General features: G+C 46.3%; 1 protein-coding gene across 4 annotated transcripts in view; it reads right to left on the bottom strand.

The window, feature by feature from the left end:
* The window catches only part of eps8l2 (EPS8 signaling adaptor L2), a 282,983-nt gene that overhangs the window by 160,538 nt on the left and 109,506 nt on the right, over positions 1-12,939 (bottom strand). For all 4 annotated transcript variants that reach the window (XM_086007782.1, XM_086007781.1, XM_086007783.1 and 1 more), the window contains 2 exons: positions 7,849-7,912; positions 939-985 (listed from right to left, as the gene is read on the bottom strand). In XM_086007782.1, coding sequence (XP_085863908.1) covers positions 939-981 — 43 coding nt within the window. In that variant the 5' untranslated portion in view covers positions 982-985; positions 7,849-7,912. The remainder of the gene's footprint in view (positions 1-938; positions 986-7,848; positions 7,913-12,939) is intronic.

Below are 12,939 nucleotides of genomic sequence, written 5' to 3'. Positions count from 1 at the left end.
AAGCATTAAGGCCTAGAAATTGGGTTTTGGCGCAGCGACGGCTTTAGCGCCGGAAGTTAGTGCCGGGGCTAAGTCGCGCTGGGCGGGCCAAAAATTCACTGGTTCTGCGCCCAAACGGCTGCCGGCGCTGCTGAAAGCTGTTTGCGCCTGAAAACTGGCGCTACGCGCTGAATTGCGGCTCTATTCCGGCGCTGCGGCGCCCGCTGCGGTGCGGCAGGTTCGGGAAGTGCAGGCCTCCTCCTTCCCTTAAGGAGGAGCTGCCTGCACCCGGCCGCGGCCCGCGAAAATCATTGTAAAAATGAGCCCGGCACCTCGGACAAGTGCCGGGCTTGCATCTGTCCCGGGGGGGGGAGAAGTCCGGGGAGGGAGCTGCGGCCAGGCGGCCGCCGGGAAAGCGGCCGGCCGCCGCGGGGCCTTTAATGCGCCGGCGCAAAGTCCAGTAAGGCACCTCTGCCAGAACGTTGCTTGCGGCTGCCACGGGCGAGGCGGCCGCAAGTCAATTTCGGAGTTCGGGCGGGTTACCATGGCAACCGGGACGCTGCGCACACCGATGACGTCATCGGTGCCGGCGCAGCGCTACCGGTCTACCGCTGCGGAAGGGCCCCAGGCAATTTAGGAACCGGCGCCAATTGCAGCGCTAGGCCCTCTAGCGCCGCAAAATCGGCGCTAAGGGCACTGAATTTCTAGGCCTAAGTGTATACGCTCTAAAATCGCAACAGTTATTTTTAGGCTAGTTTCCCCATTCATTGCATCACTCAGTTCCCAAATGTAAATGTGTTTAACTACTAATGGATTGGCCTCATCTCGTAAACCAAACCTACATTTAGATTTGAATGAAGTGTACTTCAGACAGCAGCAAGTTACATTTCTTTCTATATTGCGGGCTTAATTTTCTCTTTGAACAAAGAATGAGTTTTTGTATCAGTGAAAACACTCACCATATAAAGCTTTTGCACTCATCTTGCCTTCAGATCCCGACATCCTGCTGCAAAACAAAACAATGGAAAATTAATCATATTCACAACATAACAACAACAACAACTTGTATTTATATAGCACCTTTAACATAGTAAAACATCCCAAGGCGCTACACAGGAGTATTTTAAGACAAAAAATTTGATACCGATCCACATAAGGTTAAATTAGGGCAAGTGACCAAAAGCTTGGTCAAAGAGGTAGATTTTAAGGAGCGTCTTAAAGGAGGAAAGAGAGGTAGTAAAGCGGACAGGTTTAGGCAGGGAATTCCAGAGCTTAGGGCCTAGGCAACAGAAGGCTTGGCCACCAATGGTTGAGCGATTATAATCGGGGATGCGCAAGAGGGCAGAATTAGAGGAGTCCCGATATCTCGGGGGGGTTGTGGGGTTGAAGGAAATTACAGAGATAGGGAGGGGTGAGGCCATGTTGGGATTAGAAACCAAGGATGAGAATTTTGAAATCGAGGCGCTGCTTGACCGCGAGCCAATATAAATCAACGAGCACAGGGGTGATGGGCGAACGGGACTTTGCCCGTGTCCTAACTCGCACTGCCGAGTTTTGAATGACCTCAAGTTTACGTAGGGTGGAATGTGGGAGGCCAGCCAGGAGTGCATTGGAATAGTCAAGTCTAGAGGTAACAAAGGCATGGATGAGGGTTTCAGCAGCAGATGAGCTGAGGCAAGGGCAGAGATGGGCGATGTTACGGGGGTGGAAGTAGGCGGTCTTAGTTATGCCATGGATATGTGGTCGGAAGCTCATTTCAGGGTCAAATATGACAAAGGTTGCAAACAGTGTGGCTCAGCCTCAGACAGATGTTAGGGAGAGGGATGGAGTCAGTGGCTAGGGAACGGAGTGTGTGGCGGGGGCCGAAAACAATGGCTTCGGTTTTCCCAATACTTAATTGGAGAAAATGTTTGCTCATCCAGAACTGTATAGCCTTACAATATCTAGCTCAGATCAATATATTGTGCACAATGCTGACACATATGATTGATTTTATATGAGTTTATCAATTGCAGTAAGACAAAGACAGTGTGTAATTCAGACATCTACAAAAGAGGGTTCCAGATTCAATTTCCAGTCTTTGCTGAGTTAGCTGATCTCAGCTCGGGTGCTAATGTTGGCAGGAGCGTCCCTGAGCTAGGATGGGGAAGAAGCAGGCGGGATCATCATCTAGTGAAATAACAGAAAATGCTGGAAACTCTCAGCAGGCCAGGCAGCATCCGTGGAGAGTGAAAGTTAACGAGGCAGAAATTCTGGTTCCTATGGGTGGGTATGCGCTGTGTACTCACCCGTAGGGACATCGGAAATGCCGGTTTCAGGCATGCACTGCGCATGCGCTGGAAACCGGCATTTCCGATCTGTCAAGAAAGCTTTTGACAGATCGGACGCCTGCTCTGGAGCAGGGCCTCTGCGGGTGGAGAGTTCCGTTTTTTGCAGAAAACACTTAGGCCTAGAAATTGACTATAGCCCTGTTTGGGGCACCAGCCTCGCCAGGGCGCTAAAAGTAGCGCCCGGAAGCAGTCGCGGCCACCCTCCAGAAATTCAGTTGGAGCGCCCCAAAGGGAAGCGCGGTGCTACTGGAGGTGCCCCGCATCCCTCTTGGGGCGCTGCAACTGAATATCGCTGCGCAACGTGCCACAGCGCCACACGCTGCGGCACGTCGCGCTGCGGTGCTGCAGGCCTTCCTCCCCTTCTTAAAGGGGAGGGGCCTTGTGCAGTGCGATCTGGGGCCCAGCTGGGCCCCCGAGGATCGCGACTGCCGGCAAAAGAGCCCGGCACCGACGAGAAGTGCCGAACTCTTGGAACGCAGTCGGCATTCCGCGGGGGGGGGCTCAGGAGGCCAGGGACAGCAGCGCAGAGAGGTGCTGGCAGGCGGCCAGCAACAAAAATGGCCGCCCCGCACCTCTCCTTTAATTAGCGCCTCTACCGCCGCAGGTAGGCCCCCCTGAACCGGTCACACATAGCGTCCGGTGTTAAATCAGGGGGCGCATCTAAATATCGCGATCGGGGCATCAGCGGGGCGCTGCGCACACCGATGACGTCATCGGTAGCGGCGCAGCGCTAACGGCTAGTGCCACCATTAGTGTCCCGCTAAATTTAGCGGGAGGCGTGGCCAGTGGCTTCCGACCCACTTAGCGCCCTCTTAAGGCAATTCTTGTCCCTGTAAAAGTTACCAGGCTAAGAGTTGAACAAAGTAAAAAAAAAAAAATTTTTTCCACTGATTTATCATTTTAAAATACTTTAAAGAAAAGTAAGTTTATTTTTAGCCCTGTTAAAAATGATATTTTTTTCAAAAATTTAAATTTTTGTTTAAAGCAGTTAATTTATGTAATTTATATAGTCATTTTAAAAATGTGATTTAAAAAAAGTTTATTTGAAGTTTTACTTATGTTTTGAGGGTGATCTCTATTCATAGATTTGACAGGTCTTCCTGTCAAATCTATGAATGGAGATTCCCTGCTCAGATTGGCTCCCCATGGCCCACGTGATCCCAGGGACGCTGCGAACTACCTGCGCCCCTGGGATACGCATGCCCTGCACACCGGCAGTTTGAAGAGGCACAGCAATGGAACTCTGCGCCTACCGGGAGCCCTCTGGTCCAGGCGGAGATTTTTCCAAATCGCAGCCCTCTGCCCGCGGGAGGGCTGTGAACGGAATTTCTGGGCCATTATTTCAGGTCGGAGACCCTTCTTCAGAACTCTAGTGATCCTTGCTGAAAAGTGCAGATGCCCCCTCCTGGTCACTCACCATCTCACTCACATATGATTATGTGCAGTTGTTCCAAAGTCACAATTTGTAACTTTAATTTCATGGCTGGGAAAGTCCATGCAGGCCAGCAAGCAGAAAACTACACCATTAGTCTTTGTGGGTGGGGCAACTATTCAAACCACTCTTGGCCAGAAAAAACATCACCAGCAGCATTTATATTTGCTACTGGTGCCTCTGAGATAAACCATCGTTAAGTAGTCCTCAACACTCCACAGGCAGCAATAACACCTGATTGCTGCCACTGAAATTAGGGCTTCTATGGGCATCTGCAGTGTAATGTAAAAGAGACATTTACTCTGAGTGTATGGATAAAACAGGATTCAGGGGATGTTTATATGTTGAAGAATCAGCATAGGTGTTTACCCATAGACAGCTCTCTCATGTTGTATAAACACAACACACCATGGCCAATGATGTGCTACGTACAATGGTATAAACAAATACACTACAAAGAGGCATGGGACAAAACTGATAACCCATAAGAGGACTGACCTGATAACTCAACGGAGGGGAAGGGCAAAAAATGTCCTCTCAATACTAGGGCCTTGAAATTAAGGTTTTGCATAATGGTTATGAAATTCTGAAATTCCTCTTTGCTTCAAATAACTGGGATAATGTATGTTCTAAAGTAAATGTTTGTACCTATTGTCACACAGCTTAATTTTGAGGACTTTGTGATGGAAATATTGTAAATGTTCTCCTAAATCATCATTTCTAGTAAAATTGTAACCCTGTTTTTGCTAGAACTAGCAAACCATGGGGAAATATTTCTGTTTATAATATTGCTTACATAGAGTGACCAGAGAAAAGCCTTCCCACTCTTCCCCTATCCCAGCCCAAGAGTGAGTTATGATCAGTGATACAACCTGCAAATAAATTATACCCCACAGCTTAGACATTCTGAAAGCAATACATTAGCAATAAATCGGGAAAAGAAACATGTGTAGTTAGTTTGGTTAAAAAAAATAGCAGGATTAGTGTCGCATTTTGAGGTTGAAGGTACCTTGAGTGTTAATGACGCTATTGTGGGGTTTGGGGGTTTAACATTTGAACATTCTCTTAAAACAAATTTACAATGACACAATGGTTCCAGCAATTAGAATGTGCCATAATTGCCATGAAAATATAGGACACGAATTAACATCATAGTGTAAGGCATTCTCACAAGATCAAAAGCTAGATTCAGATTAAGCAAGTCCTCTGGCCCATTTGATCTCCTTTTAGACACTAACACTACCATCTTATTACAGCAGTTAGCTGGTTCTTAGATAAGTCCTGTGCTCTAGCATCAACCAATTCTGGGAATGTAAGATTATCCAACAATATCACATACCAGCAGATTTCAGTCCACAAAATGTTGTCTGTTGACTGGTTTCATATTTACTGCTCATCCATGCCAAGCCCTCACTGTACAGCTCTGTCACTGCATCTCATGCACACTCAAGATGCAATGTTTAATTTGAAGTCCTACTGCACTCACATCTTCCAGGTTCTTCACAAACCTGATCACTTACTGACACCCTAGGATGGGCTGAAGGTTGGGCATATAGCAACCATTAGTGATACCCTGTTCTTTGGGAAATACAACGGTGAAGTGATATGGGTAACTGTGTGATGCTATTCAGTGAGGAAAGAGATGAAAGTGCTGGGTGTAATGACTAATGCATGAGCTACCTTTTGATTCATGTATGGGTAACACATTACCCGATCTTGCAATACTAGCCAGGAGTGAGCAGTAGGTATTTGGGGGGGTGTAATGACCTTGACAACTACTGCAGCGCTGGCTCTGTTGCAAGTTTGTTGCAGGTGTTCTCACTGCAGATGGGAAGACTCAGCTCTCCTGTTCAAGGGTAATATGAGGCAATTGCCCTCAGTCATTGGCAGGTAGGTGTGCTAACATCTGCAAATATGATCTGGAGCCTGCTGATCTCCATAACAATCCCTCTTTTATCTTGTACAACTTCAACCATGAAATTCTGTATTTGAAGAGATTTAAAGAGTAAAAAAAATGGCCCCTAAAGATCCTTCGGAAAAATAATATTTAAAAACTCTGTACTAACAAAAACACACAAGGCAATTTAAGAGCTTAGCACAGACTAGCACTAGGTGCTCAGTTAAATATTTTTGCATCAAAGCTGAGGCCTAACGAGGCTCGCAAACAAAATGGGAACAAGCACTTCAGCTCAGCAAATATAGAAGAATGAAAAAAATTGGTGTAAAGCCTGCGTTTCCAAATCAACACTCCCTCTACACTAGTTGTGCACCTGCTCTCCAGTGTACAGGACCAAGCTCATGTCTTCGCTACACTTTCAATGTAGTTACTTGTTTTCACATGTCATTGGCTTATATTCAGATCCATTTTTGAAACGGTGTTAGTTTGCTGGATGGCATCTATCAAAATATAAAGGGCCGGATTTTCCGATCCCTACGGGTGCGTACGAGGTGTGAAAGCACTCGTAGGGGCCTTGCAAGTGCTGGTTTCAGGCATGCTCTAAAACCCGGCATTTCCGATCTGTCAAGAATCCTCTTGACAGATCATCCGCATGCCCGGGAAAATCGCCTCTGCGGGTGGAGAGTTCTGCTTTCTGCACAACTTCCGCCCACTGAAAACCTTTAAAAATCTTACGCCTGGTAAAAGCAGGCATAAGACCTGCTTTTACCAGCATAAGAGGTTAAAAAATTAAAAAATAATTTTTTTCACTCATTTATAATGTAAAAAGTTAAAAAAGGTACGTTTATTTTTTGCCCCGTAAAAAATTAATTATTTTTTTCAAAAAATTACGTTTAAAATTGAATTTAATGTTATTTTAACTAATTTTAAATACGTGATGTTTTTAAAAAAATGTAATGTTTAACTGTTTAAGTGATCCTCATTCATACTTTTGACAGATCTGTGCGAACAGACCTGTCAAAAGTGTGATGGGGGATTCTCTTCTTTGATTGGGTCCCCATGGCCCACGTGATCTCAGGGACGCTTGCGAACCGCCTGCTCCCCTGGGATACCTGGGCCTCTGTGCATTTCGCAGAGCAGAAACCCAGGATCGGAAGTCTCGGTACCTACGGAGCCAGCAGGTAAGTTCGTAGATTTTTTCTGATCAGAGGCATCCGCATGCAGGAAGCCTCTGATCGGAAAATCCGGCCCAAAGTCTTCTCTAAAATTTTCGTAAAACTGTCTGCAAGTCTGTCAATTAGATTGTTATTATTAATTAGGGTGACCTAATTGAAGTCTTTAAAATTATGAAAGGTTTTGTTAGAGTAGATACAGAGAGAGTGTTTCCACTTGTGGGGAAGAGCAAAACTAGAGGCCATCAATTTAAGATAGTCACCAAGAAATCCAATAGGGAATTCAGAAGAAACTTCTTTACCCAGAGAGTGGTGAGAGTGTGGAACTCGCTACCAGAGGGAGTGGTTGAAGCGATTAGTATAGATGCATTAAAGGGGAGGCTAGCTAAGCATATGAGGGAGAAGGGAATAGAGGGTTAAGCTGATAGAGTTAAATGAGGTAAGATGGGAGGAGGCTCAAGTGGAGCATAGACTGGTCGGGCCGAATGGCCTGTTTCTGTGCCGTATATCCTATGTAATCCTATGTAAGAATTTAACAAATATAGTATTTGTATTAGTCATTAGTCATGCTAATCATGAGCTGTTAGAAAAGGCAAACAAGAATCATTAGAGGAGGAAATACTGCAGGGCATACTTTGATTATAAATTACTCCCTCATCTTTCTTTAATTAAAATCTCCGAATAGCTCCTAACCATAAGCAAATATTATTACTTTTCTACCATATTTTCCTCCTCATGCAGATCTGCCATTTTTGATCTCCGCCTCCCAAGTTGCTCCAATAATGTAAGTTATTGGGTGGGCTGTGCTTCTGGAGCACTCCATTAATAACTTTATTACGTCAGTTGACCTCAGTGCCTTCTTGTAATGGAATGGCTGAGATCAGGTATTTGTTGTGTAAGGTCTACAACCTTACCACTCCAATCTAATGGCTGGTGCCACCGTTAGAATTTCTTCATTTGGGAAATTGTTGAAAGCTGTAAATGATTTTCACTTTAATTCACTGTATCCTGTTCCCAATCCCTCAATACTATACTTACTTCAATTGTGCAAAATGGTGGCCTTGGGCCCCAGTATAATCCACAGATGGTTTACGTCATTCACCTATGGAGATTTAAAAAAATACATTAGTGAATCCACTACAGTATATAAATGAAAAGTGAAAGAAAATATCTAATTAGAGGGAAGTGGATTTTGGGGAGGGGGAGAGATGCATTTTGTGCTCCTCGATGCAAGAATTACGGAAGGCCTGCGTACTTTGCCCACAAATATCAACTCTGAGCAATTCCCACTTTGGCAGCAGCAATGACAAAGGCCAGAATAGAACAAAGTTCCCTTTATTCCTGTCCAACAACATGGCTTCATTTCAACACTAAAAGAACACTCCTGACAGCAACAATTTGATATTTCCGTTTCCTGCACTCAAGAGTGATAGTGCTAATTCAGTGCTAATCATGGTCAGTTTTGTGCTGTGGACCTAAGACTGTCCAAACTCATTTAATTTCAGACCATTACTTCTGGCAGGGAGAGCAGACTCTAATCCCGTAAACCTGACCAGGATGTAAGGCCATAGAAGCAAAAGGACTGTGCCAATCCACTGTATCATCTAGAACCCAAAAATGATAGCCAATGAGGTATGTTTGTAAAGGTTTTTGAAGGGAGAAGAGATGTAGTATGGCAGAGAGGCTTCCGGGATGTGAGGCTGAGAAAGCTGTAGGCTCTGGTGAAATCAATGGGATGAAAATTGGATGGTTTCTACAATTCACTCCGGCCGATTACCCCCATTATATGAACTGCCCACTTTAAGTGAGTTTCATAGTATATATATATTTTTATGGAAAGAAAGAACAAACTTGCATTTATATAGCGCCTTTCATGACCTCAAGATGTCCCAAAGCACTTTACAGTACTTTTGAACTGTAGTCACTGTTGTAATGTAGGAAATGTGGTAGCCAAGATGTGCACAGCATGGTCCCACAAACAGCAATGAGATAATGACTAGATAAGGTTGAGGGATAAATATTGGCCAGGACACTAGGGGAAACACCCCTGCTTTTCTTCGAAATAGTACCGTGGCATCTTTTACGTCCACCCGAGGGGGCAGACAGGGCCTCGGTTTAAGCTCTCAGCTGAAAGATGGCACCTCCGACAGTGTAACACCCCATCAGTACTGCACTGGAGTGTCAACCTGGATTATCTGCTCACCCCTGGAGTGGGACTGGAACCCACAACCATCTGACTCAGCGGCGAGAGTGCTACCAGCTGAGCCACTGCTGACACACACACACTGACACACACACACAGGCGCTGACACTGACACACAGACGCTGACACACACACACATACACACACACACACACGAATAACCTCCAATTGCTTTTAACTAAAATTCCTGACAATAATGATTGAAAAGAACATTGAACTTCAATTAATTTGCTTGGCAGTTGAAAGCACAACCACAGGTAACAAGGCTGCCAATGAAAAGTGTAGAGGGATAAGACGAAGGTAGAAACTAGATGGGAGCATTTGATGGAATGTAAGACGCTTTGCCATTTTCACACAAGATTAATTTTTAATCAGTTTTTTAAACAGATTTTTCAAAAAAAATAGCACCCCTTGCAAACTCCTCAAATATGTGAAGGAATTTCTAATACTACACAAGTATTGCTAAAACATAGTGCTTAATTCTGCCATGCCCCTCTCGACCCTCTCCATTATATTTTCTTCCTTACCAAAAGAAGTAGAAGACTTAAGGGGCAAAATTCGGCTCCTTTATATGCCTGCCGTTAGCGCCTCCGGGGGGCGCTAATGGGGTGCAAAAGTGGTTATTGCCTGGAGGGAGGGGGAAAGCGCCTCCCGTGAAATTCGGCAGGGCGGTGCTGAGGCGCAACCCGATAGCGCCGCGCCGTTGCCGGTGGCACCCCGGGCCGCCAAACCTCCGGCGATGATGTCATCGCAGTGCGCTGTGATCCCTTAGCATCCCGGTGCGTCCACTTACCGCCCCGCGGCAGAAATGTGGCTGTGCCATGGACGTTGTCAGTGCAAGCCTCGCGGGTCGCAAGCTGGACCGACCTCTGCTCGCAGGGCGGTATTTATAGGGGAGGTGCGGCCACGAACCACGGCGCCATTATTTTTTTTTGGCCGAGCTCCAGGTCGGCCCTCCGTGGTGGGCCGTGGCGCAGTCTTGGCTGCCATCACACAGCCTGACACCGCGTCTTGGCGCTGGACTGAGGCGTGGCACCACACTACCCTGGTGGCCTAGTGTGGGCCATCGGAGGCCCTGCAGACTGCACAGTGGTGCTCCCCTTTAACTGAAGCTGCCGATCGCGCCCCGACATCGCCTTGGTTACCGTCCCACCAGGAAGTGGAGTGCCCGACATTGCGCTTCACTTCCTGGGCGGGGCGGTAAGGCGAATTTCACGGTCGGAGCGGGACTTCCTCGCCGGGCGTTTACTGCCCTGAAACGGGGTGCTACAAAATTTCGCACCTTTACTCTCCTGACAGTGCTGATTCTTGCTGTGTTACCGCTCTACAAGTATCTGTGCTCTCTGGACTCTCACTTAAATGACTATTCTTCTGGTGCAAGCCTAAACATCGAGTTTCAGCAGGCTATTTGACCACAGTGTCTATCACAACCAAGCTCAGTTCTGTCCACCTACAGCACTTTCTAATAGAATTCAATGGATATTCATCAGAAGCAGAAACCTTGGCTTAATTTTGCCCTCCCTGTATTGAGGTCAATTGTAGCACTCTGGTGTTACCCGAGCTGAGAGCACAGACTAGTATATTAAAGCTGAAACCTTTTTCGGCTTGCATACCCCAGTTCTATACTGGACAGTGGGTTTAGCCATTGAGCCACCAGAGGAGCTTGTAGTTCTTGAATTTCAACAAATACTTTTAACGTAAGTGACCCAGCAAAGGTAAGAAAAGTAAGCCCACAAGCAAAACAGACACATTTACCAATAGTGAACCTTTCCTGCTTTACTGTAAGGATTATAAAATAGTCTGCCAATTCTGATGCAATAAAACCTAGCTGAGGGTCAAAAAGCACTCACATTGGACAGGCCCTGCCCTAGATGAGCAACAGTGCAAAGATCTTTTATTGATCAATATATAACTGTAAGACCAAAATGCATAAGAAGATTGACCTGGTGCTTTTACTCCACAATGTCCTCTATGCACAGAATTTTGTATTTCACTAAAGGCCAACATAAACTACCCGAGACGCATACCTAGTGGCATGGATGCCTACCATTGTAGAAAAATTAGGCAACCTGTGGACCCTGGAAATTCCACCAAGGTCAGCAGTGAAATCCCAATCTATCTTCTTCTTCTTAGGCAGTCCCTCGGAACCAAGGATGACTTGCTTCCACAATTAAAAATGAGTTCACAGGTGACTGATTAGTCCAATGCGGGACCTACAGTCTCTGTCACAGGTGGGGCAGACGGTGGTTGAAGGGGCAGGTGGGTGGGGTGCTTGGGTTGATGTGCGCTCCTTCCGTTGTTTGTGCTTGGCTTCCGCTTACTCCCAGCGAAGAGACTCGAAGTGTTCGGCGCCTTCCCGGATATTTCTCCTCCACTTTGTGCAGTCTTGGGCCAGGGATTCCCAGGTGTTGGTGGGGATGTTACACTTTTTGAAGGAGGCTTTGAAGGTGTCCTTGAAGCGTTTCCTCTGCCCACCTGGGGCTCTCTTGCTGTGCCGGAGCTCTGAGCAGAGCGCTTGTTTTGGGAGTCTCGTATTGGGCATGCGGACAATGTGACCCGTCCATCGGAGCTGATTGAGGTGGTCAAAGCTTTGATGCTGGGGATGTTGGCCTGAGCGAGAACGCTGACGTTGGTGCGCCTATCCTGCCAATGGATTTGCAGGATCTTGCGGAGGCAGCGTTGGTGGTACCTCTCCAGTACTTTGAGGTGCCTGCTGTACATGGTCCATGTCTCTGAGGCATACAGCAGGGCAGGTATCACTGCTGCTCTGTAGACCATGAGATTAGTGCCGGGTTTGAGGTCCTGATCTTCAAACACACTCTTCCTCAGGCAACCGAAGGCTGCACTGGCACACTGAAGGCGGTGTTGGACTTCGTCGTCAACGTCTGCCCAGTGGGCACAACTTGGCACTTATGCCTTGATGTGCCCCATTATAGATTCTCAGGATCTTCAAGATCATGTGCTTGTCCCTTCCCATCGGAGGCTACATTCCAGTATTCTCACTAAGATTTCAGTAAAGTGGAATGGTGAGTGTATGAAATTTTTGTACTGTGCCCTCTCGAACCTTGAAAACCACCCACTGGCAAAATTATTGATTTTGTCTTTCCACACTTGGATTCTGTACACAGAGAGCATTTCTATTTATTAACATCCAGGCAAAGTACTGGTGCTTACAGGTCAGCCACTGGTGGTGGGAAGAATGTGAGGTGATGATTTAAAGTATTACAGGTTCATGGAAAATGAAGGCCTCCTGCAGCACACGGACCAGCAAACACTTGCTGGCTGGAAGTTGCATTGTGCCCTCCCCATTGCTACTAACATGGAGTACAGCCTTCCCGAGGGAAAAATGTCACTGAAGCAAGTATAGGACACATAATAAGCTAAATGAATGCTCGGTGGCTTTTTCCTGCAATTGAGGAAACACAAGACATTCCAGAGGCTTAAACTCATTCAATACAAATATCTGCCACCCAACATCCAAATGACCTCCCAGGAGGAGAATGCAGAGGGGGATTAAGCCAGCAACGGCAACTCACTAATAAAGAATCAATATACAACTCCATTCAACAGGCCCACTAGAATAGCAGGACCCCTCATTCCTCAGCCCAACTGACCCCCGCGACCAAGAAAAAAAACAAAGTGCTTCATCCCTTAAGCCCACATTGCTTCTAATACAAGCACAGCAAGAAACCTTACTCTTTCAATGCAGTCCTCCTGTAGGCACCATGTAGCCTCAATGTACAATGGCTTCATAAAACATGTGGATATAAATTTCTAAAAATACATGAAGTGGGGCTCAATTGATGATTTACAAGTTTAACTAGTGAGTGGTTGAACAATACAGACCAGGAGGATCCCAGGTTGATCTCCAGTCTGTGCGGAGTTAGCTGATTTCAGCTGGAGCTGTGGTAGGGATGCAATTGTTC

This window comes from Somniosus microcephalus, chromosome 15 (genome assembly GCF_052327205.1).
Source record: "Somniosus microcephalus isolate GS21.2 chromosome 15, FLI_Smic_1.0, whole genome shotgun sequence".
NCBI lineage: Eukaryota > Metazoa > Chordata > Chondrichthyes > Squaliformes > Somniosidae > Somniosus > Somniosus microcephalus.
This window is presented reverse-complemented; position numbering and strand designations above follow the sequence as displayed.